The sequence below is a fragment of the Coptis chinensis genome, chromosome 6 (assembly GCF_015680905.1).
Source record: "Coptis chinensis isolate HL-2020 chromosome 6, ASM1568090v1, whole genome shotgun sequence".
NCBI classification, from domain to species: domain Eukaryota; kingdom Viridiplantae; phylum Streptophyta; class Magnoliopsida; order Ranunculales; family Ranunculaceae; genus Coptis; species Coptis chinensis.
Window position 1 is genome coordinate 18,035,342 of NC_141461.1, and position 21,628 is coordinate 18,056,969.

General features: G+C 36.6%; 1 protein-coding gene, 1 long non-coding RNA gene and 1 pseudogene across 3 annotated transcripts in view; 1 reads left to right on the forward strand and 2 right to left on the reverse strand.

Moving 5' to 3' along the window:
- Nucleotides 1–1,124: 1,124 nt before the first annotated feature.
- LOC147491880 (uncharacterized) lies at nucleotides 1,125–1,840 on the reverse strand. The gene is made up of 2 exons (XR_015199972.1): nucleotides 1,450–1,840; nucleotides 1,125–1,326 (listed from the first exon to the last, which is right to left on the reverse strand). It is a non-coding gene; the product is annotated as an uncharacterized LOC147491880 (long non-coding RNA).
- Nucleotides 1,841–3,452: 1,612 nt separating this feature from the next.
- LOC147491881 (protopine 6-monooxygenase pseudogene) lies at nucleotides 3,453–5,399 on the forward strand (annotated as a pseudogene). Its single transcript, XR_015199354.1, has one exon. The product of XR_015199354.1 is annotated as a protopine 6-monooxygenase pseudogene (transcript).
- A 2,168-nt stretch (nucleotides 5,400–7,567) lies between these two features.
- Nucleotides 7,568–21,628, reverse strand: part of LOC147491882 (uncharacterized) — a 72,154-nt gene continuing 58,093 nt past the window's right edge. Inside the window, exon 10 of the mRNA XM_086566198.1 lies at nucleotides 7,568–7,767. Within this exon, the coding sequence (XP_086422324.1) occupies nucleotides 7,685–7,767 (83 nt within the window). The 3' untranslated portion in view covers nucleotides 7,568–7,684. The remainder of the gene's footprint in view (nucleotides 7,768–21,628) is intronic.

Genomic DNA, 21,628 nt, shown 5'->3' on the forward strand with positions numbered 1-21,628 from the left:
GTTGAATGGGAACTAGAATGAATGATAGAAGGGACCGAAGTTCGCTTGGGAGCTTAATCGCTCACGATCTTGCTCTCCATTCCTCGGGGGAGAGAAGAATCAGTCGGGCGAGTTCATAGGAGGGGTATTTATAGATGTTGAGAGTGAATCCTCGCCCACCATGTGTAAAGTGTACCACAAACGTGGGGTCTCGATTAAGGAGGCATGTGAGACCTGTCTTTATAGGTCTGCTATGATGATGGGGATTAGTAGTCTGGGCAAGTAGCTTGCGGCAGTGGTCGTGGCGGTGATTGATTAGTAGCTTCTTGCGCAGTGGTTTGTGAAAGTACACCTTCGGTAATGATTGCATATGGATAAGAGATGATGTCATAAGTCGAGGTTCTCGCGTGAGATCGCCCTGCGATTCCGACTGCGTTATCCTGGAGCGAGCTGAAGTAGACCACCTACATAAGGCGAGTTGCTTATGAAGTGAGCTTTGAGGACGTTGACATGAGATCGGTGTGGTATTTCTGTTTATGCTGGACACGTGTCTAATATTCATTAGATGTGAATATTACTCCCTCACACAAGATATGAGTTCTACATTCATTGGAATTTAAAACAGAAGGAGTGCAAAGAAATCCAAATCAAATATATAGAACTGTATATATTATAGACAAAGGAAGGCCTTGTGTTGCTCCATATATTATAGAACCCCTTCTTTACTGCAGCATCTGCACTGAAGTTAATTTCCTTCCCTCAATGTATGGGAAATCTTCCACTGTTCTAGCTTCTTTAGCGATATTTGCCATGCATCTTGATTTCAATTGCCAAGGAAACTTTCCCTCTTTGATTGCTAGAACCACTGCCATAGAGTCACATTCGATTCATAATTTTATCCAACTGTTATCCACACCTATTTCCCACTATCCATTCTGCCTTTGCAACCCAATCTGGGTGGCATTATTTCCTAAAACATAGCAATAAAGAATCGAACACTATAATCTACCAAATAAAATCAAAGTGTTTTTAATTGCATCAAAATAAATAAATCAACAACTAATTGATTTACTACCAATGAGACCTTAGGGTACATAAAAGTTAAATCAACGATTAATTGGTTTACTATCAATAAGACCTTAGGGTACATAAAATTTGTTTATGATCAATGAATATTATCATCCCACTATAAAATAAGTCATCAAAAAAATTGTTTAGACTTTTAAATATTATATACTTTTTGCTTGAAATTTTTCTTTCGAGCGTTGTTAGAAATATTGTTTTACATTGACAACGCAACCGCAGGCCGCAATGCAATTCACGGGTAACTTGCTGTAAAACACGCACCTGCAATGCAAAATTTGTAAACCAATTCACGGGTTATAACTTGGGTGTAAACACATTGTGACGAAGTCACATGTTATTTCTAGTAATAAACACTCCAAGGTAAGATTGGCAGGCTTCACTTACTAGACCAGTGAATTCAATCTCTTGTATTGTATTGGAACTCCGTGATGTGCTCGATTATAAGCCAGTAACGAACTTCTCAATATACAACTTGTGTATGTGTGCAACTAATTGTTCATACAATCATACGTAAGTGCTTTACTGATCGAGATGCATCTGCAGAATGTTCTAAATCTTCGTGACACCACCCTAGTCATGAATGCTACCTCTCTTATAAAAAAGAATGATAGAATATGACGATTGGTGAATAAGATCATCAAGAAGTTTTGAGAAGTGGTCAGTTCCACTGGTACTGCTCTTGTTGGACATGGTAACACTTCTTTTTACAGTTATGGCTGTTGTGAAGATGCTTTAACCACCCAAAAAAATAAGGGATGCATAGAACAAAGGGTACCCTAGAACAAATCGAAGGCCTTACTTCTTGGAGATTTCTTTAACCAAATGGCCGACGAGGAAGTCGATTTCTAAAAGCAGAGATTTTGAAAAGTAAGCTGGTTAGGTCCATGAGCCCCGTGGGCCTTCTTGGATGGGAAAGGAATTGTGGGTTTTTGTGTATGTCGTTGTTCATGGGCCTTGCTATGACAAATGGGGAGGTCATGGGCTCATGGCCAGCCGGAGTCAGGTTGCTAAATTGAGTGGTCTCAATTCGAGCTAGTTTAGATGGGGTTGAGCCGTTGAGGTGAACCATAACAATGTCTTGACGGCTTATTAAAATCGCTTTTAAGAACAAGTGGTTATAGTAAATTGGTGCAAAGATTCTGCATAATCCTATGACAACAAGTCAACATTACTTCATATATTTATTGACTGATCGTGTGAAACTGACTATATATATTACTATAATGAAGCGCGTTTACAATTAATCAACCAAACTCGTAGTCTTTTGTTATTGTTCTACAAACTATGGACAGTATGCAACATGATGATGTTAATGTGATGGGTTCATGGGCCAAACCAACTTTACAAAAGTACAAAGGCACCAGCAGAACAATATCTTTGACAGTCAACAAAACAAAATGCATTTTTCAGTAGAGAAAAATTCTAGCTACACTCACTGTTTTTTATTTTTAATGCATGACATGAATACCAAAAATATATTCAAGTAAACTAAAATGATTACATGGATTATATAACCAGACGTGTTGAACTATTGAACATAAAAAACATACAATGTGAATTTCAACTTAACCAAGTTTGAACCTTTTATTTGTCAATTCAAACAATTCTAATAGAGTTATATAGACCATATTTTCTTTTCTAGATCTGATAGTCAATATATAGGCCATATTGACTTCAATTCAAGTGACTTAGTAGAATAAGGACAAATGTTAATAAACTATTGAGTATAAACATTGGGGATTGGGGATGGTTATATGAACTCCACTTAAAGTGATTCCAATGTTATTCCACCACTAAATACAATGAATTAGAAACTGATTTTTTGTGGAGATGTTCTTCATACATTAGAGATTATTTTCCTAAAAAATCAGTTCATTTGGAGAAATACAGCCTTGTGAAAAATCGTTTAGAATGTTATGAAATTATCCAACGACCTAGATTTAAAAAAAAAAAAAAAATTCATAACAATTTATTTTTTATTTTTTTGCCAAAGGGTAAAGGGTGATTGGTTAATAAATAAAATGGGAAAAGTTACCAATAGTAGCAGTTCTTTACAGATACAAAAGGTAAAGATTAGTAAGGTAGCATTTTCTCTACTGCCACACCATATACCGTCTGTTAAGACACAAATCGATATAAGGTTCAAACTCCAAAGAACAAAGGTATTCAAAACGAATATTTGAAAAACGTGTATAAATAATCCATTTCTTTTAGACACCACAACCTAAGTCGCCAGCAACTTCTAAGAAAGGATATTTTCAATACTTCGCTTTCAACGAGAAACACTTGAATGATATTCACTATTTTATTCCAATTTTCTTTATTGACAGAAAGCATGCATGATACATTGACACACCTCTATATAAACCAATCAAACTAAGTACTTCAACCACATTCAAATTCATTCCCCATATCTTCTTCACTTGAATCACATTCATATTCATTATTCTCATCTTAGAACATTTCTTATCAAGTCTAGCTATTTCACCACAAAAGTTCAACTAATCGAATTATCCAACATGATTCTTCAACTTGTATTAGCCTTTCTTGCTGTATTTGTTCTTTATACTAAATTTTGGTATAAATCTGCACCAAGCAAAAGTAGCACTACCAATTACAAAAGAAGGAATGTAGCACCAGTAGCTGGTGGCGCAAAGCCCATTCTTGGTCATCTCCAAATGTTAATGGGAGGTGAACTGCCTCATCATGTTCTTGGAAAATTGGCCGATAAGTATGGACCAGCCTTCATGATCCAAATAGGTCCACACCCAGAACTCGTAGTCAGTAGCTGGGAGCTGGCGAAGGAGTGTTTCACCACCAACGATAAATATTTCACGAATCGTCCCAGCAACATGGCAATGAAGCTCTTGACCTATGACCAAGCATCAGTTGGCTTTGCACCTTATGGACCTCTTTGGGTGGAAATGCGCAAGGTCTCTAAGTCTAATCTCCTCACTAGCCAAAGGATTCAGATGCAAAACCAAGTCCGAGCTTCTGAAGTGGGCGCGTTCTTCAATGAGCTATACCAACTCTGTTCAACTTCAAACGACACTACTTGTACTGTTACTGATGGTGCTATTGGTCATGAAGTTGGGCAGGGTTCGGTCATAGTAGAGATGAACAAATGGTTCGAAGAGTTGACACTCAATGTGGTGACTAGAATGGTGTCCGGTAAACAGAACTATGGGACCAAGGCGCGGCTAGGTCTTAATGAAGCCAAGCATTTCAAAAAAGTGATTGATGATGCAGCTCAATTCATGGGAAACCTCGTGATCTCAGATATATTTCCATCACTTGGATGGTTGGATTACATGCTTGGTCATGTTGGTGCAATGAAAAAGACAGCCAAGGAACTTGACTCCATATTCGGTTCCTGGGTGGACGAGCATCAACAAAAGAGAAAAAGAGTGTCTAGCAATGCCGAAAATGGTGAACAAGACTTCATCGATCTTACTTTGTCGATGATGGAAGAGATTCAGCTCCATGGCACTGATCCTGAAACCTTCATCAAATCTATATGCGTGGGAGTGATCCTTGGGGGGAGTGACACAACTTCAGTGGCCTTAACATGGGTCCTTTCTCTACTACTAAACAACCGCGACATTCTGAAGAAGGCCCAGGATGAATTAGACCAACATGTTGGTAAGGATAGAAATGTTGAGGACTCAGATATTAACAATTTGGTTTACCTTGGAGCCATTGTAAAAGAATCGATGCGTCTATACCAAGTTGGGCCTCTTATTGAACGTGAGGCCACACACGATTGCAATATTGGTGGCTACCATGTCAAAGCAGGAAGTCGATTACTAGTCAACATTTGGAAGGTGCAACAAGACCCAACCTTGTGGTCTGATCCTTCAGAATTTCGACCGGAAAGATTTCTCGATGGTAACTCGAAAATGGATGTTAAGGGTCAGCATTTCGAACTCATTCCTTTTGGATCTGGTAGAAGGATGTGTCCTGGGCTATTGTTTGCCTTAAATGTCATCCATTTGGTGCTTGCTCGTCTCCTTCATAGCTTCGATTTGGCGACACCAATGAATGCTAAAGTTGACATGACCGAAACTTCAAGTGTTACCAATTACAAGGGAACTCCATTGCAAGTGCTACTCACCCCACGTCTCGGTTTCAAGCTCTATGGTCAGTAATACAGTGCACACCCCGAGCAAGATTATTGGTCCCTATGCCTTACTTTCTTTCGAATACACAGGAATATAATGTATAAAACTATAAATAAACATTAGCATTCTTTGTAGTGATATACCAACATTACCAAGTGTAGCTGCAGAGCAATTCAAATTCAATTTATTCAATTCATATTTTTTTAAAGAGAACAGTGACATGGCATAGCATCTCAATTGTTTTTTCACTGAATTTAATTTGTTCCATATATTTAGACATGTCCACCAATGTGTTCTATTGGCACGTGTCAGGTGAACTAATTCAAATTCACGTGTAGCTGCATAGCAATTCAAATTCAATTAATTCAGTTCAATTTTTAAAGGGGTAGTAGTATAGAACTATAGATTCGTAGCAAATATCTCACTTGTTTTGCCACTGAATTTAATCTGCTCCATATATTTCGACATGTCCACTGAGGTGTTTTATTGGCCTATTGGGTCAGGTAAACTAATTAAGTGATTGGTATGATATGGCGCCGTTGCACATCACACAACATAATCCAATTTGGTATTAGCAGCAGAGATTGGTAATAAGAGACCAACAGTAACTAAATCTCCAAGTGTAAATCTACCTTTGAATGATAAAAGGACAAATTCATACACTGTCATACACTCATACATTCACGTTTTCACAGTAAAGTTACATTTCATATTTTCATCCCAGTAAAGTTCCTCAATCCAATCCTGATGAATTGCTTGATGATCCATCAAGACGTCCATTTCTCCATTGTGGTTCTTTGCATGTTCTGCAGAACAAATCGGGAATAATCTGGATCATAAGTCATTTCACATTAGTGTTTAGCTAATTGAAGTGCATAAAGAACTACAAACATCATGTTTAGCTAATTGAAGTGTTTAGAGTTAACCGCACTCTTTTTGGCCATGAAATAACTAACACCATGGCTTCAATCACAAACAGCGCGCATATACCTCTTCTTCTCGGGCGTTGTTACTTCTAGGCTTCTAGCTGCCCCTGCACTGTTATATAATTCCCTAATTATCAGGCTGTTAACATTCACCTACAATTGGTAATTTTCTTGCTTTGCTGATCTCACAAGCATTTAATTTGATTGCTAGTCCTTAGTGAGGACCAAAATATTACCGATATATCTCGGTTTTTGAGGTACTCAATATGGATATATTGTGATATATCGGATGGATATATTAACACATTTTGTATTTGATATATCAATATATATCAACCGATATATCCGATATAGATAGTTGATTTTGACTAATTTTTTACCTATTTTTATTAATATATCAATAATATTTTCGATATAATCGATAATATTTCTAATATTTTTTGACATATCAACATACAAAAAAAAATTTTAACGGGTCAACAAAAAAATATATCTAAATCTATTATTGCGCACTGGGCGAAAATGCTCATATGTGTTTTTAGGAGGCCACGTCAGCAGTATTTTCAAGTTGGTACACAAAATTAATTACAAATCAGGATAGTATTTTGATTTATTACAAATTGATCCTTGTTCTGAATTTCATTGGACGCAGGATGTTCTCGAGATTGTTTGGATGTTCTCGAGATACATATATTAAGAACAAACCAATTAGACGCCAATCACAATTTTGATTCGTGATAGAACTACGGATCATTAAAACAGATAAATTAATTCTAAAACAGAAACCCTTCGACCTAATAAACTATGAATCCTAATAAAACAAAAACCTTCCGACCCTAACAATCAAACTTCCTAAATACCAACTTCAAGGACTTCAAACTTTAAGAACCCTCAACAAGGACTTCAAACTTTAAGAACCCTCAACTCTTCAAACTTGGAAAGGCCTTAAACTCTTAGACTTAAAGAACTCTTTGAAAGAGCCTCCTGTGTCTATCATCAAACTTCAAGCTTCAATTAGTTAATCAACAACTTCAATTACTCCTTCAGAGGTAAGGTACTTTATTCCTGTTGAAAAATAATACAGAAAAAATAATTAAATTTACTAATTGACACAACATAGTTAGATTTACTAATTGACAAAAATAGTTAAATTTACTAATTTTCAAACTTGAAAAGGCCTTAAACTTAGACTTAAAGAACTCTTTGAAAGAGCCTCCTGCGTCTATCATCAAACTTGAAGCTTCAATTAGTTAATCAACAACTTCAATTACTCCTTCAGAGGTAAGGTACTAAGGTACTGTATTCCTGTTGAAAAATAATACAGAAAAAATAGTTCAATTTACTAATTGACAGGTACAACATAGTTAGATTTACTAATTGACAAAAATAGTTAAATTTACTAATTGACAGGTACAACATAGTTAGATTTACTAATTGACAGGTACAACAGTATGCTTATTTGATTTATTTTCGATATTCTTTCATTCTTTTTGCAATATCTATTTGACAGCTACATAAAACTTACCTTTATAATGAATTCCATGATTGTTCTTTTCCACCTTTTTGCAATATCTATTTGATAGCTACATAAAACTTACCTTTATAATGAATTCCATGATTGTTCTTTTCCACAAGCAACATAGTTCCATAAACTCCTGCACATAGGCAAAAAAAAAAAAAATCACCATTGTCGTGTTGTACTTTGATTAAGTTAGGTGGGTTGGGTTGGGAATAACTCTTCCTAGAAAAATAACCAAAAAGAAAATACGAAGAAGAACCCCTGCATTTAAGGCGAAGAATTGGAACAAAAAAAAAAAAAAAAAATAAGAAGAAGAAGAAAAGAAGAATAACAGAAGAATAAGAAGAAATAGTGAGGGTATGTTGGAAAATAACGGAACAAAAAAACACTAGAAAAAAAAAATAAGAAGAAGAAGAAAAGAAAAAGAAAAGAAAAATAAGAAGAATAAAAAGAAATAGTGAGGGTAGTGATAAAATGTTGGAACCAACCTTTACTTTCAAGATGTTGGAAAATAACAATGATGATGTTGATTGTTGTTTATTGCTTCAGCTTCCCTTTCAACTTCAATGACTTCAAACTCTTTAACAGTCTCCAGACATATGTACTAAGTGATTCAACTTGCTTTTTCTGCCCGGATTCTCTAGCAACAGCCAATGATAAAGCATTTTCCTTCTGCTGAATAATTACTTGAAGCCTTTTCATTTCTTTATTTGCTCCCACCAAATCTTCTATGTTCATCTTAAGTGTCTTCTCTAATTTGGCTATTTTGTCCTCATATAAATGTGTTTGCCCCAATGTCTCCTCAAACTTACTCTTATCACATAAACTAATTTCTCCTACTGAATTGGTTGGTCTTTAAACGAGCTAAAATCCTGATAAATTTGATCAGTACGCTCCTTCTCTTCCAACAAAGCTGATGTCTTCCAAAGCTGATAAATAATAGTAGTTATTACCAAACAAAACCAAAAGACTGAAGACAGCGTTGAAATTCTTTCTATGTACAAGCAATGATCCATTCCTTAGAAATAGGATGCAAATGTTTTAATATAGGTGTTGAAAAAGTCCCCATTCAACCAGATTATGTTTCCCAATGCAGGCATATCTCAAAAGACTGAAGACAGATAATACAATACGTACTTGAACAATCACTAATGTTTGCTTTAACCAAGTTACAATTAGTAGAATTTGTGAAGATGCCCATGTCAGGGGAATTGGGAGCTAGGTTTAGAAGCTCTGTAAAAACAAGAAGAAGAACAAAAGTTAGAATGTGTAGTTACGTAATAATAACAACAATAAGAGTAGTTAACAGCTGAAACTTTCCTAAAGTCATAGTGGTTATTACCAAGAAAAACCAAAAGATTGAAGACAGATAATACAATACGTACTTGCACAATCACTGATGTTTGCATTAACTAAGTTACAAGCAGTAGGAAGTTGAAGGAGCTTAGCTTCCTGAAGGCCCTATCTGCTTGAACGAATTGGCTCCATCATGAGCCTAATGGATTATCAAGCATAGACAAACTGGATTTTTGTCCTTTATATCTTTCATAGTAGTGCAACACTCACCTATTTTGGAAAACTCACTTTTGCCTTTGCTTCATTCTTGAAGGTGAAGCACAGAATACTACTGACCCATGCATATAACAAAAAAGGAAAATAGCACTGACGTATTTTTTTTCTATAGTCTCTGGAGGGATTAATAAGTTAGAAAATGCTAGAATTGCTCGCTATAACAAATGGAGAATTTTAGCATGAACAAGAAATAACACTATATTTTTTTACGAAACCATTATTGTTAAATTATTATGTATTTCCAATAAAAACTAATCTAAATCATTTTATATTAGTTGATTCACACTTTTTTATTATCTTGAAACATATTTCTCACCAACATATACTTTTTTTTGTGATGGTAGCACAATGTATGGTCAGCAAGGGACTGACACAACCGACAAACATAGAGATGACATTCTACAAAAGCTAATAAAAAATGTTTATTGTGGAGGTAAGATCAAGTTTTAACTTTCTGTGGTTTTTTCTTTCAACACTTTTTTTTTCACATATCTGACGACACTTTTTTTCCCCCATATATCGGCGATTTTTTTTTTCTATACAGTCCCTGGAGAGATTAATAAGTTAGAAAATGCTAGGATTTCTCGCTATAACAGATGGAGAATTTTGGCACGAAAAAGAAATACCGGTAGATTTTTTTACATAACCATTATTGTTAAATTATTATGTATTTCCAATAAAAACTAATCTAAATCATTTTCTATTAGTTGATTCAATGCGTCATAAAAGGATATCTACATCTAAAAGTACAACCGCTACGTGTAGACAAGAAGAGATCCGAAAGCATAGAAACATTGATAAAGAGCTAAATGCATATATTGATAGTAGATGTAACAATATTATAAGCTAATTGTGAAACCTTTTCTATATTGGTATATATCTGTTAAACTTTTAATATTAAATATTTTAAAGTTTACTATTTTTTTTTAGGTGTGCATTGATATATGCTTCTTTGCTACTACTTAGAGTTTGAACTCTTTAAATTGATGCAAAAGCAACTCAAGGTCCTTACTCATGATCTTTGATTTTGTAGAGTTGGAATAAGGATTCGAACCAACCTAAAGTCTAGGACAACTACAAATTGGTTGTTACAATAAAGGGAACTAAGGAGTAAGGTTATAATACTAATGCTAGGTTTTCTTTCCTACACAACATTTAGAAAAACATTAAAGTTTGAAATCATGCACTTAAACAAAATACAAATTACTAAGAAAAAGGTGGAGAGTTAATCCTCCTCATGTGAAACTAACATTTAGTTTATTGATTTGAAAAGGTTTATTGATTCTTCCTAGACTCATAGACAAGTCTCTAATGAAAAAAAAAGATTTGATCCCTAGCATGTATGGCTCACTTAAGAGCTCATACATGCTAGCAAGTGGAACCAAGCAATGACTTATCTCTAAGCTCATTGCTTGATTCCTAACTAGACACTACACCAACTATCATTTTGGGATAGGATGTAGAGTTAGTTGTTCTTCCTAAAAACCTACCAAACCAACAACAATTGTTTTTCCCTCACATAAGTTGGATTAACTCCCCAAAAGGAAAGTTAACTTATGATCCTTGAGACAAGGAATTTAAACTAGAGAAACAAAGAAAGAGAGAAAAAGGAAGAAGATAAACAATCAAACTCACTTCTATTTATTTTCTAGAAGAAAACAAGTGTTTCCTCCATTAAAACTATTACAAGCTTTCTAATAAAAACTAAAAACTAACTTATGATTTTTTTTCACTAAGGAACTAAAATAATGCCATGTAAGGAAAATAAGTCAAGGGAGTAAATGGAGTGTCCCCCACCCTTGTCTAATTTTTTCTCCATTTGAGAGAAATCTCATTTCCTCCTAAGTGAATCATCAAACCACATTAATTCATTTTTATCCACCACATTAAAACAAAGTGACACCTTGCCTTTTTTTCACTATTAACACCAACTCTAATTTATTACATGCAAGGTGTCAACTTTGCACCAATAATTTGTTATTTTTGTCTTGACATGCTCCATGATTGATGACTCATCCAATCTTGTGTCCCCCAAGATAGTGGGTCCATGTGCGATCCAATTGGCGGTCCGGTATTTTGGGCAGCTTTTTACAACTTCCGCCTATGTGTAGAGTTCATCGTCCTCCGATTGTCCGAAGCAGCTCTCTCTTGTATGATTGGAGTCCTAGTTCGAGAGGTAGGAGCTTTGGAAGTTTGATGCTTCGTGCGGATTTGGAAAAATTTCATATATCGCCGTTCCTCGTGCTTTATCGCAGTTTAACCAATATTTCCATGTTTCTTTGCAAATACACGCAAAAGTATGAAAATATATTTATTTCATGATTATTAAACACATAATTAACCAAATTTATATGTCTCAATGGGGTTTCATAATACACTTTTGGGTGCTTATCACACTACCCCAAACAACACTTTGCTTGTCCTCAAGCAAAAAGAAGAGACACTAAAATAGATAAGTGGCCAAAAATGTGTAGTCATAAACTAATTCTCGTTTCGCAGAGTGCGGTTGCATTGACCATATGCAACAAGGCCTTAAACCACTAGGAATTCCCTAGTGGACGAGTTATAGCCTAGTGAGAGTTTTCCAGAAAAGATACTCACAAACTTCATTTATACTACAACGACTCAGATATCCATACATCTCCTTAGCAGGGAACGAGGATTGATTTCTTTGAAACTCAAGTTAATATGTATTCAATAATTAAAACATCTACATATGATTATTCATGCAGTGAACTTTTCATTGAAATATACTAGTAGGGTTGTTTCTGGATCCTTTGGAGAGCATACCTAAATGGGTTCTCACAGGTATGTCTTGAAACACAAATTCACTCAAAATTTTTCCACTCAGATTTTGTTAACTCCAGTGTGCAGTGGGCACACTTTTCCTTACATCTCAATGACAGTCAGAGGAGCCGATATCGATCAATCACGTCTATTACTTATTATCACACCACCCTACTCCTAATTGAGCTAGAGGTCTTTATTAGGTATTGTAGGGCTTGGGTGGATAGTGTACAAGAAAATGGAAATGGATAATCAAAATTTACGAGTATGAGATAATAGGGTCTTCATATATTTACACTAGAGAAATCCTTGTTTTCTTTCCTTCTTCTAACTGAGTTTTATAACCTTGTTCTTAAGCCTCTAATGGATTTTTTTTTTATATATATATATATATATATATATATATATATATATATATATATATATATATATATATATATATTTTAGATGGCTTAAAACATGATTCTATTTTTCTTTCGGAAGCAAGTAACCTGACTTTTATTTGGGACAAGTCTTTCTCTTTATTCTTTCCACATTTCATCCTATTTCTCATACTCATCACTTAGGTAGGTTCTTTTATTTGGTTTAATAAATGGGTAAGGAATTTTTGGTGAAAGTGAAAGGTTTGATGAACGGTTCGATTGGAGTGACTAGCGGTAAAATTTGTAATGTAAGAATTTTTAGCTATGTCGATCCAAAGAAGGCCTAAATTCTCGCTTAGGGTTCGGGTGGTGATCAAGTAAGTAGACGCGTGATTTCTCTAATTGGAAAAACTACTCCTTTGTGTCATCACACACAAATCACTCATGTCAAAGTTTTTTGTTAGATTCTCACAGGATTTATAGTTTAAGTAACTAACCGTTGGTTTCAGAAACTTACTGCCATATACAATCGATGATACTCAGTACATGAATATTCATGAAAAGATGTATAAACTATTGCATGCGTATTATCTAAAGTTTCTTAAAAACAAATCCTAATTCGGATACTAATGTGAGATTTCTAGACAATTTTCATCATTGAAAAGGAAACAAGACTTTGTCACTAAGTACAATTATTAATATGAAAATAAAAACTATATACATGCTACAAGATGCCTAATTTTTGCTACAGGTTTAAAGCACCCCCAAACAGAATGATGCTTAGTCCTCGAAGGATCAATAAATAAAGAGATAAAGTACCTGAAAGCCGTGAGCAAAATTAGGGCTAGATTGCTGGAATAGAGAGGTTGGAGATCATAATATATTATTCAGAAAGAACAAGAAAATGTTCAATAGCACACTAAACATAGCACACGATACATAGCACACGGAATAATGAAAAACAATAGCATACGAAACATGAAAAACAATAACACACCAAGCATAAGGTTTAGCTAGATATATGTACAATGGCAAACTCAAGTTTACCATCCAGCAGGATGTGAAGGTCTGGTGTCCTCTTTAAGGAAATGCATTTCCTTAGCATCGCGCCAATAGATAATAGTCTGCCAAATTTCTGCCCATTCTTTGTCTCCGGATTCCCTCAAATTGGTCTTCATCTTTTCGTCCTTTGGGTAACATCGAACATGCCTCGTATCGGCGGGGCCTTCCATTGAATGAAAACCTCAATGAGCGAATGATTACGTTTCTTTGGGCACATGGAATCCACCTTGACCCATCATGAAAAGTAGCCGCAAACCGTGGGAAATGTGTCTTCATGATCATGATCCGACCGGTAAAAGTATATATCGATCCCGAAAAGTGCAAGCTCGTTTTCGGTTGGAGACAACACAACCTAAAATGTTAAATAATACATGACCCGAGCTAGTGTAACTGAATATGATTTAAAGCGGCCTCATTGGCGGTAGAAAAATGCCAATCTCCCATAATGTTCGGGAGTACAAATAACATTGTAGTCCCCATGTTCATGGTCATGCTTGCTAATGGAATGGTGATGTTAGCCATGGCACATGGTCATTGCCTTCTCGTTTGATCTCAAGACCATCACTATAAGAGTCGCCAAACGCTTGCCACCGAAAAGGAAAAACGGTAAGAATTATGATAGATGTAATGCCAAGATTCAAAGGGTTCGTGGTATGGAAGGTCCAAAGTTAGGGCAAGTTGTTGTTGAGAAAAGATATGAGGTGTGTCACCAACTCGGATTGTGAACCCATCTAAGTAGAAACCATGCGCATGGTTGAATCTTTGGTGTGTCTTCCATATTAGCATAAAAGTATGCAGCCAAACTTCGGAGAATAAGTTTGGTGGGGTTGAAGAATTAGGGAAGACCACCCAATGTTTGTGATGTAATCATGGAAAAGATGGCCATAGGCATTGGAATCCATCATAGACTGAAAGGATTGCTCAGGAATGAGTTTGGGAGGTACCATGGATGATGAAGATGCAATGTTTGATGAAGATGCCATGGTGGATGAAGTAAAGAAATGAGTAACGATACAGTAAGTTTGTTGTATGGAAAAATGAGTATGTAAGAAAATAGACCCTCCTGTAGCACATGTTAAAATTGATATTAGTCACAACGGAAATGATGACAATCCTACTAAGCATTATATACAAAAGAAGACAAAAAGATAAGACAAAATACATAGTACGACGGAAAAACGTAATAACATATATGATTATATACTTATTGACTTAGTAATATATATATATATATATATATATATATATATATATATATATATATATATCATGGAGCCCGCTTTTTCTTATATTGATCTTGGAGATGCATATTTTGCACCATGGATTCTTATATTGATTTAGATGCATATCTTCTATTTCTATTTGTTACCGAAGTTAGGTCTGCATCTGAATGTCCCCTTGGTCGGGCAGAGAGTCTGAGTTTGATTTTCCATTAGAGAGGCGTGATTTTGCAAGGATTGAGAATGATTTTCCAAGATCTCCTCCTATTCAACATCATGCGTTGCTTGGACGATCTTGGAAATCTCGAAGAGTTGTGATGATGATATTCGACGGCGTGTAGTTCCCTCAAACCCCGATGAAGAAGTTTAATGCCTTCCATGGGATTAATAATATTCAAAGATGGCATTTTCATCAAATAAATGGTGGAATTTGAGCTTGGGTTGTTCGCTCATCTATCGAGTATCGGGGTCCAAAACCAACGGAGTAGTCTGTTTGGAGTACCTTTATATATGTTATTTGAAGGGGGTGTCTGGAGAAATTATTGGATAACCCTAACGCATCATAATCTGCGTTACTAAAGTGGGGGGTGCCGACCTTCTTGTTTTCTTGGTGATTACGTTCGAGGTGTTGGATCGGACAAAAGTCATCTATTTGAGTTTGCAAAATCCAAAGTAGGTGAAGTTGAGGCTTTGTGACTTCGATTGGTGTGATGTACCTACCACATTATGTCCCAACCTGGAGCACAACTAGTTGATTACGTTTCAAAAGCGTTGAAGAACAATGTGATGTGTATTTTCGACGTCGCCGCCATGAGATACGGTAGCTTTGCAAAAAAAGTTTTTGCGGAATCAAATGATGACTCTTGAAAAAGGGACTCCTTGGTATTTATTGGGATTTGAAGTATGTCGGAGATCATTTCCTTATTCAATTCCAATCGTTGTCCATAGGCATTGAAGAAAAATTTTCCATCTTCATATCCGCTAAATTGGTAGAACATCAAAACCAATTCTCGGAAATAACTAGCTGCTGAATGATATAGAAGAGGCGTCCATCCGCGATGTATGATTTCGGTGTCAAAATAAGGAGAAAACCGGCCCTCTTCGAAAGTTTTCAGGTAGTCTTTCTCTGCCGTTATTTTTCTTGGTTGAGCCATTACTGAGGGAATGATAGTGAAAATTGTTTAAATAAGAATGGCTGAAAAAGAAGAGATTTATAGCCAATCTATGAGTCTATACCAATTTGGAGTCCAAGTGTAGTTAATGACCCATGTGATTATGAACATCATCATAGGGGATCCACAGTAAGTCTTTGTCATGTCAAATATCCAAAACAATTAATGAGATGGTTTAATGTTAGAAAATACGGAGGAAAGTTTCACAGGATAGTTAGACTTACACATAATTTCAGAAATGATGATCATAACTCAGTAATAGAATATGGATAGAATAATCGAGCTGCATGTGTGACAAGTGTTATGTGTACCTTGTAGCGTGCGCGATTTTCTCTGAACACCATATGTATCCATTAATTATTTTGGTGAGTTTTGGATAGCCTTTCTTTGTTATGGTTTGTTTATTTATTTACTTATTATTATTATTTTTTTTAATTTTTATATTATTATTTTTTAATTTTTATTATTATTATTTTTTAGAGAGGAAAAGACAACTTATATACACAAATATTTAATACGGAACTTCTCCATTTAATACGTAACCCGTACAAATGGGTGAGAATTATTTAACACACCATACTAATATACAAAATGAAAATCAGAAAAAGAGACGGTTACATAGATCTAGATGTTCTGGATCATGTTATGCATGAGTGACAAGAGAATAATGATAAACACTGTTATCACGATTAATGTGATAGCCCATTCGCGTTGCTCCTTTTCCCATCGGTCTATTTAATTCATTATGTTCAAGAAATTGAGGATTTGTGAAGAATGAGAGAAAGGGATGAGTGAAAGTGGGAAAGGAGAGTTGTATTTATAACTTGATTTCTGACCGTTGGGCATCTGACCGTTTGGATCAGTCCGTTGGGTTCTGACTGTTGGGCTTTGAGAGTAGGCCCAATGAATCAAGAAGCAAACTCATATTTTTTAAAGTACTATATTCGCATAACATAAATAATTTCTTATTCAAACCGTCTGGAGATACAAAATTATGAGAAATCAACCGATATATAATAATTTTAGCACTAAAAAAATAAAAATGCAATGCATAAGGGAAATAAATGACATAGTCATTTCTAAACCAAGGGAAATAAACAGCTACTGGGAATCCTCCGGGTTAGTAGAAGATGAACCGGGTTTTCTCGTCTTACGCCACGACGAACTTCAGCCGAAATGACCGGTCCGGAATGTGGCCTATAGATCAGAAAGCAACCGATCTTGGAATTCTTTGTTGAGTTGCCATCATCATTCTCTGAAACTGCCTTGGCGATTTCTCATTTCTTCTTTGGAAGTCATTGCGGGAAGTAAGCATCTCTTCTGGCGAAGAAACATCCCCGCGATACTAGTATTCATGTGCCTCAAGGCGTCCATAGGAGTATTGATTCAGCGCATGGTATCTTCATTAAAACAGTCGGGTGGTGAAGGAGGAGGAGGAGGTACGTTATCATGCTCAATGTCATCTCTAACTACTGGGTCCCAGTGGTCTAAAACACAAGTCTCAAAAATTCCAAAATTCTCAAAAGACCTTGTTTCAATCGGACTGGAACCCTAAGTTAAGCATATAAGCCGAAAGTAACAAGTACTGACAAGGAGTCGACTGTTTGACGCGGTCGTAAGAATATGGCCCAGGAAATGGACCATATAGAAAATGTTCTTCCTCTCCTGTAGGATCCACAGCAAGTGTAAGAAACTCGTGTTCACGTTAGACGTCTTTGAAGTTCCAATGGCGTTATGCCGCCCGACCGAGTGGCGGCTAATTGGTTACGTCTAAGCGAATGCTGGTACACGCAGTTCGAGCCAGTGTTGTACTCTCCCTCGAGAAGCGTGTCAAACATCAAATCCCTCGTGGTCGGATATTCTAACAATAACAGGGTTGGACTATCAGAATTTATCGGAATCTGTGCGGTATTCGAAATCAACTCCAGCGTGAGTTCACGTTCCAACCCATCCGCCGTAATCCAAAATTCGTCACCCCGGAAACCTCCATTGTTGTAAAATTTCAACACTAAATCTTCGGAGTACTGAGCTGGAATTCAGTGCAATAGATATTCCCACTCTCTACTAGCAATTTCTTCATCGAAAAATGGGTGAAACATCCCGAAATTGTAGAGATTTTCGAAATTTTGCTCAACTGTGATTCTCCTTCGTGCTGCCATAGTGCGGTGTAGATGATCTTTTGAGGGTGCAAATAGCAAGAGGAGGTGGAGGAGATGGTGCTGGAGGAAGGGGGTTGAGTTTGGTGTACTTTTGCGGCGCTGGTCGAATTCACTGCCTTGTCGCTACTTGTCGAAAGTGATGATGTGTGGGGGGACCAAGATCCGATTTTTGTGGAAGAAGAAATGAGAGGGGTGGACGCGTGGGTGCCTCGCGCGTGGGCTTTGTACCCGGATTTTTTATTTTTGGGTCGGGTCAAAATTTTGGCCCAAGCCCAAATGAATATCAGAAATTCCTTTTATGTCGAAATGTTAGAAATTTCAAACGTGGAAATTCGATTCGTTTCAATTCCAAATTGAGCGGATGAGATATCAAAACGATCGGCATTAAAATGTCATCCACTAGAATATGAAAAATCACATTCAAACATTTTTTTTTTTTTACTAACTTTGGTTTTATTTATTTACACTTTTATATACAAGTGTACAAGTCGAGAGAAGAGCGTGTCAACAACACCGGAAGTCCAAATAAAACAACACATCACAAGCCCTTTAACTCAGGCAACTTTCATGTCGGCTCAGGCTTAACCCAATCCAGCCAGACTGTGGCTTAACCTTTATGTTTTGGGGGCCTAGGGTTCAGGACGGTACCATCCTTGACCAATGTGCAATGGTCTAATAATAATATTACCCTTAGTACATATGGTATAGCCTCAAACCGCCCCAAAACAGTCACATAGAAAACTGATCGGGGTTGGCCTGGTGGAATCCATTGCCCGTACGAACTAGGAAATGTCCGATGGTGCATATCACGACTCTCTTTGGGCACCATGCTGGGTGCTAATAATAAATAAAAAACGAGTATATACATGTTGAGTCTTTTTACGTTAGATCCTCAAGACGAATGTGAGTCTTTTAACGTCAGATCCTCAAGACGATTGTGAGTCTTTTAACGTCAGATTCTCAAGACGATTCCCAACCTGTGGGAATAACGAGACGACGACGAAGTTTATCCTGCTGAGCTGGTGTCAAACAATAATATACCTTATACCGGCTCATCTCGGATAGAAGATCAAGACCTGGACATAAAGGAGTTTGACAGTTCATACACCACCCCATCCTTTTCGCACGTCGCTTTCGAGCAAAAGTACTACGATCATTACCAATTCGAGATGGGTGAGATTTATACCAAATGATGAGTTGGAGTTCGCGAGGAAGAGAATAGAAAAGGGAAGAAAAAGAAAGATTTGAAATTTTTGGTACCCATTGTTTTCCAGGAGGCACGCGTTTGCTTTCGATTATCATAAGACATTTATACTTTCGGTTCACAAGTAGAGTTTTGTGGACTAAGGTTCCGGCGCTTGCAACCACACACTCTAGGGATTTTTAGAAAAGAAAATAGAAGAGGGCCCGGCTACCCTAATGGCATACTTTTCCTGTTTAAATACATGGAAAGAAGTACACCAAATAATCTATTATTAGTGCGGTAGATGGATCATTGAGAAGAGTCTCTTCGACATCTGGAGAGCGTAACTCATGATAATGTTTAAAACTGGCCATTTACTTGAAATTCGCTACCATCATTTACGTTTTTCACAGAGATAGTCCCATAAGGGGTGACAGCAGAGACAGTGAAAGGACCAGACCATCGAGTTTTTAATTTTCCTGGAAAAATGTGTAATCTTGAGTTGTACATCAAAACTTTTTGACCAACTTTGAATTCTTTTCTCAATATGTGCTTGTCATGCACTCTTTTCATGTTGGCTTTATAGGATTTCGAGAGATCATAGGCATCACTCCGAATTTTCTCAAGCTCATTTAACTGCAATTTTTCTTTTTACCTGCCACGTTAGTGTTATAATTGAGGCTTTTGATGGCCCATAGAGCACGATGCTCAAGTTCAACCGGCAGATGACAAGGTTTTCCAAAAACAAGGCGATACGGAGACATCCCTATAGGTGTCTTAAAAGCTGTTCTATATGCCCACAAGGCATCAGATAATCGTAGAAACCAGTCTTTCCTAGATGGATTGACAGTTTTTTCCAAAATGGATTTGATTTCTCGATTAGTGACTTCTACTTGACCACTGGTTTGAGGATGGTATGGAGTTTCCACTTTGTGCGTGACTCCATATTTCTTTACTAATGATTCAAAATTTTTATTACAGAAATGTTTTCCCCCGTCACTAATTATAGCTTTTGGAACACCAAATCGAGAGAAAATATTTTCTTTTACGAACAAAATGACCGTTTTATGATCGTTAGCACGACATGCCAATGCCTCAATCCATTTTGACACATAGTCAACTGCTACAAGTATGTATAGGAAGCCATGAGAATTTGGAAATGGACCCATGAAGTCGATGCCCCATACATCAAAGATTTCCACAATTAGAATGGGATTTAAGGGCATCATATTGCGTTGAGTAATGCGACCTAAGCTGGCTGGCGGCGATTGCATGCTTTGCAATGCTCATGTGCATCTCTAAACGGTGTTAGCCAATAAAACCACATTGTAGAACCTTGGCGCAGTTTTTCTTACCACTAAAATGACCACCACAAGATTGTTCATGGCGGAAGGATAACATATCGTTGTTCCCAGTCGGGAATGCAACGGCGGATTAGTTGGTCTGAACAATACTTGAAGAGGTAGGGATCATCCCAGAAATAGAATTTCACAGTGGATAAAAACTTTTTCCGGTCATTACGAGACCAAGATAAAGGGACTTCCTCGGTAACTAAGTAATTTACTATGTCTGCGTACCAAGGGGATGAAAAAATAGAATACAAGTGTTCATCCGGAAAGGAATCACAGATAGGTTCGGTATCAGTATCAACATCACTGACAAGTCTTGATAAATGGTCTGCAACCACATTTTCGCTACCTTTTTTATCTCTAATTTCGAGAGTAAACTCTTGCAAAAGGAGAATCCATCGGATCAACCTTTGTTTTGCATCTTTTTTCGCTAATAGATAATGAAGTGCCGCATGGTCAGTGTAGACAATAGTTGGAGAACCCACTAGGTAAGGACGAAACTTATCTAACGCATATACAACGGCGAGAAACTCTTTCTCAGTGGTGGTATAGTTACGTTGAGCTTCATTAAGGGTTTTACTCGCATAGTAAATGATAATTGGCTTATCTTCTCGGCGTTGCCCTAGGACAACTCCTATAGCATAGTCGCTCGCGTCACACATTAATTCAAAATGTTTAGACCAATCAGGTGGTTGAATTATGGGAGCGGTAGTTAATGCGGTTTTTAATATCTCAAAGGCTTGTTTGCAACTGAAACTGAAATAAAAAATGGCATATTTAAGCAGGAGATTGGTTAAAGGTCTAGCAACCTTTGAGAAATCTTGAATAAATCTCCTATAGAAACCTGCGTGTCCTAAGAATCTTGTGAATGTCTCGAACTGTTTTGGTATAGGAAGTGAAGCAATTTTTTCTATCTTAGCTTTGTCGACTTCGATTCCGTCCTTTGAAACGATGTGTCCTAAAACTATTCCTTTAGTAACCATGAAATGACATTTTTCCCAATTAAGAACAAGGTTTTCTCTTCTGGCAATGTAAAGACCTTTTCAAGATTTGATAGGCGATATCGAAAAGAATCTCCATAAATTAAGAAGTCGTCCATGAATACTTCCATAAACCGTTCAACCATATCGA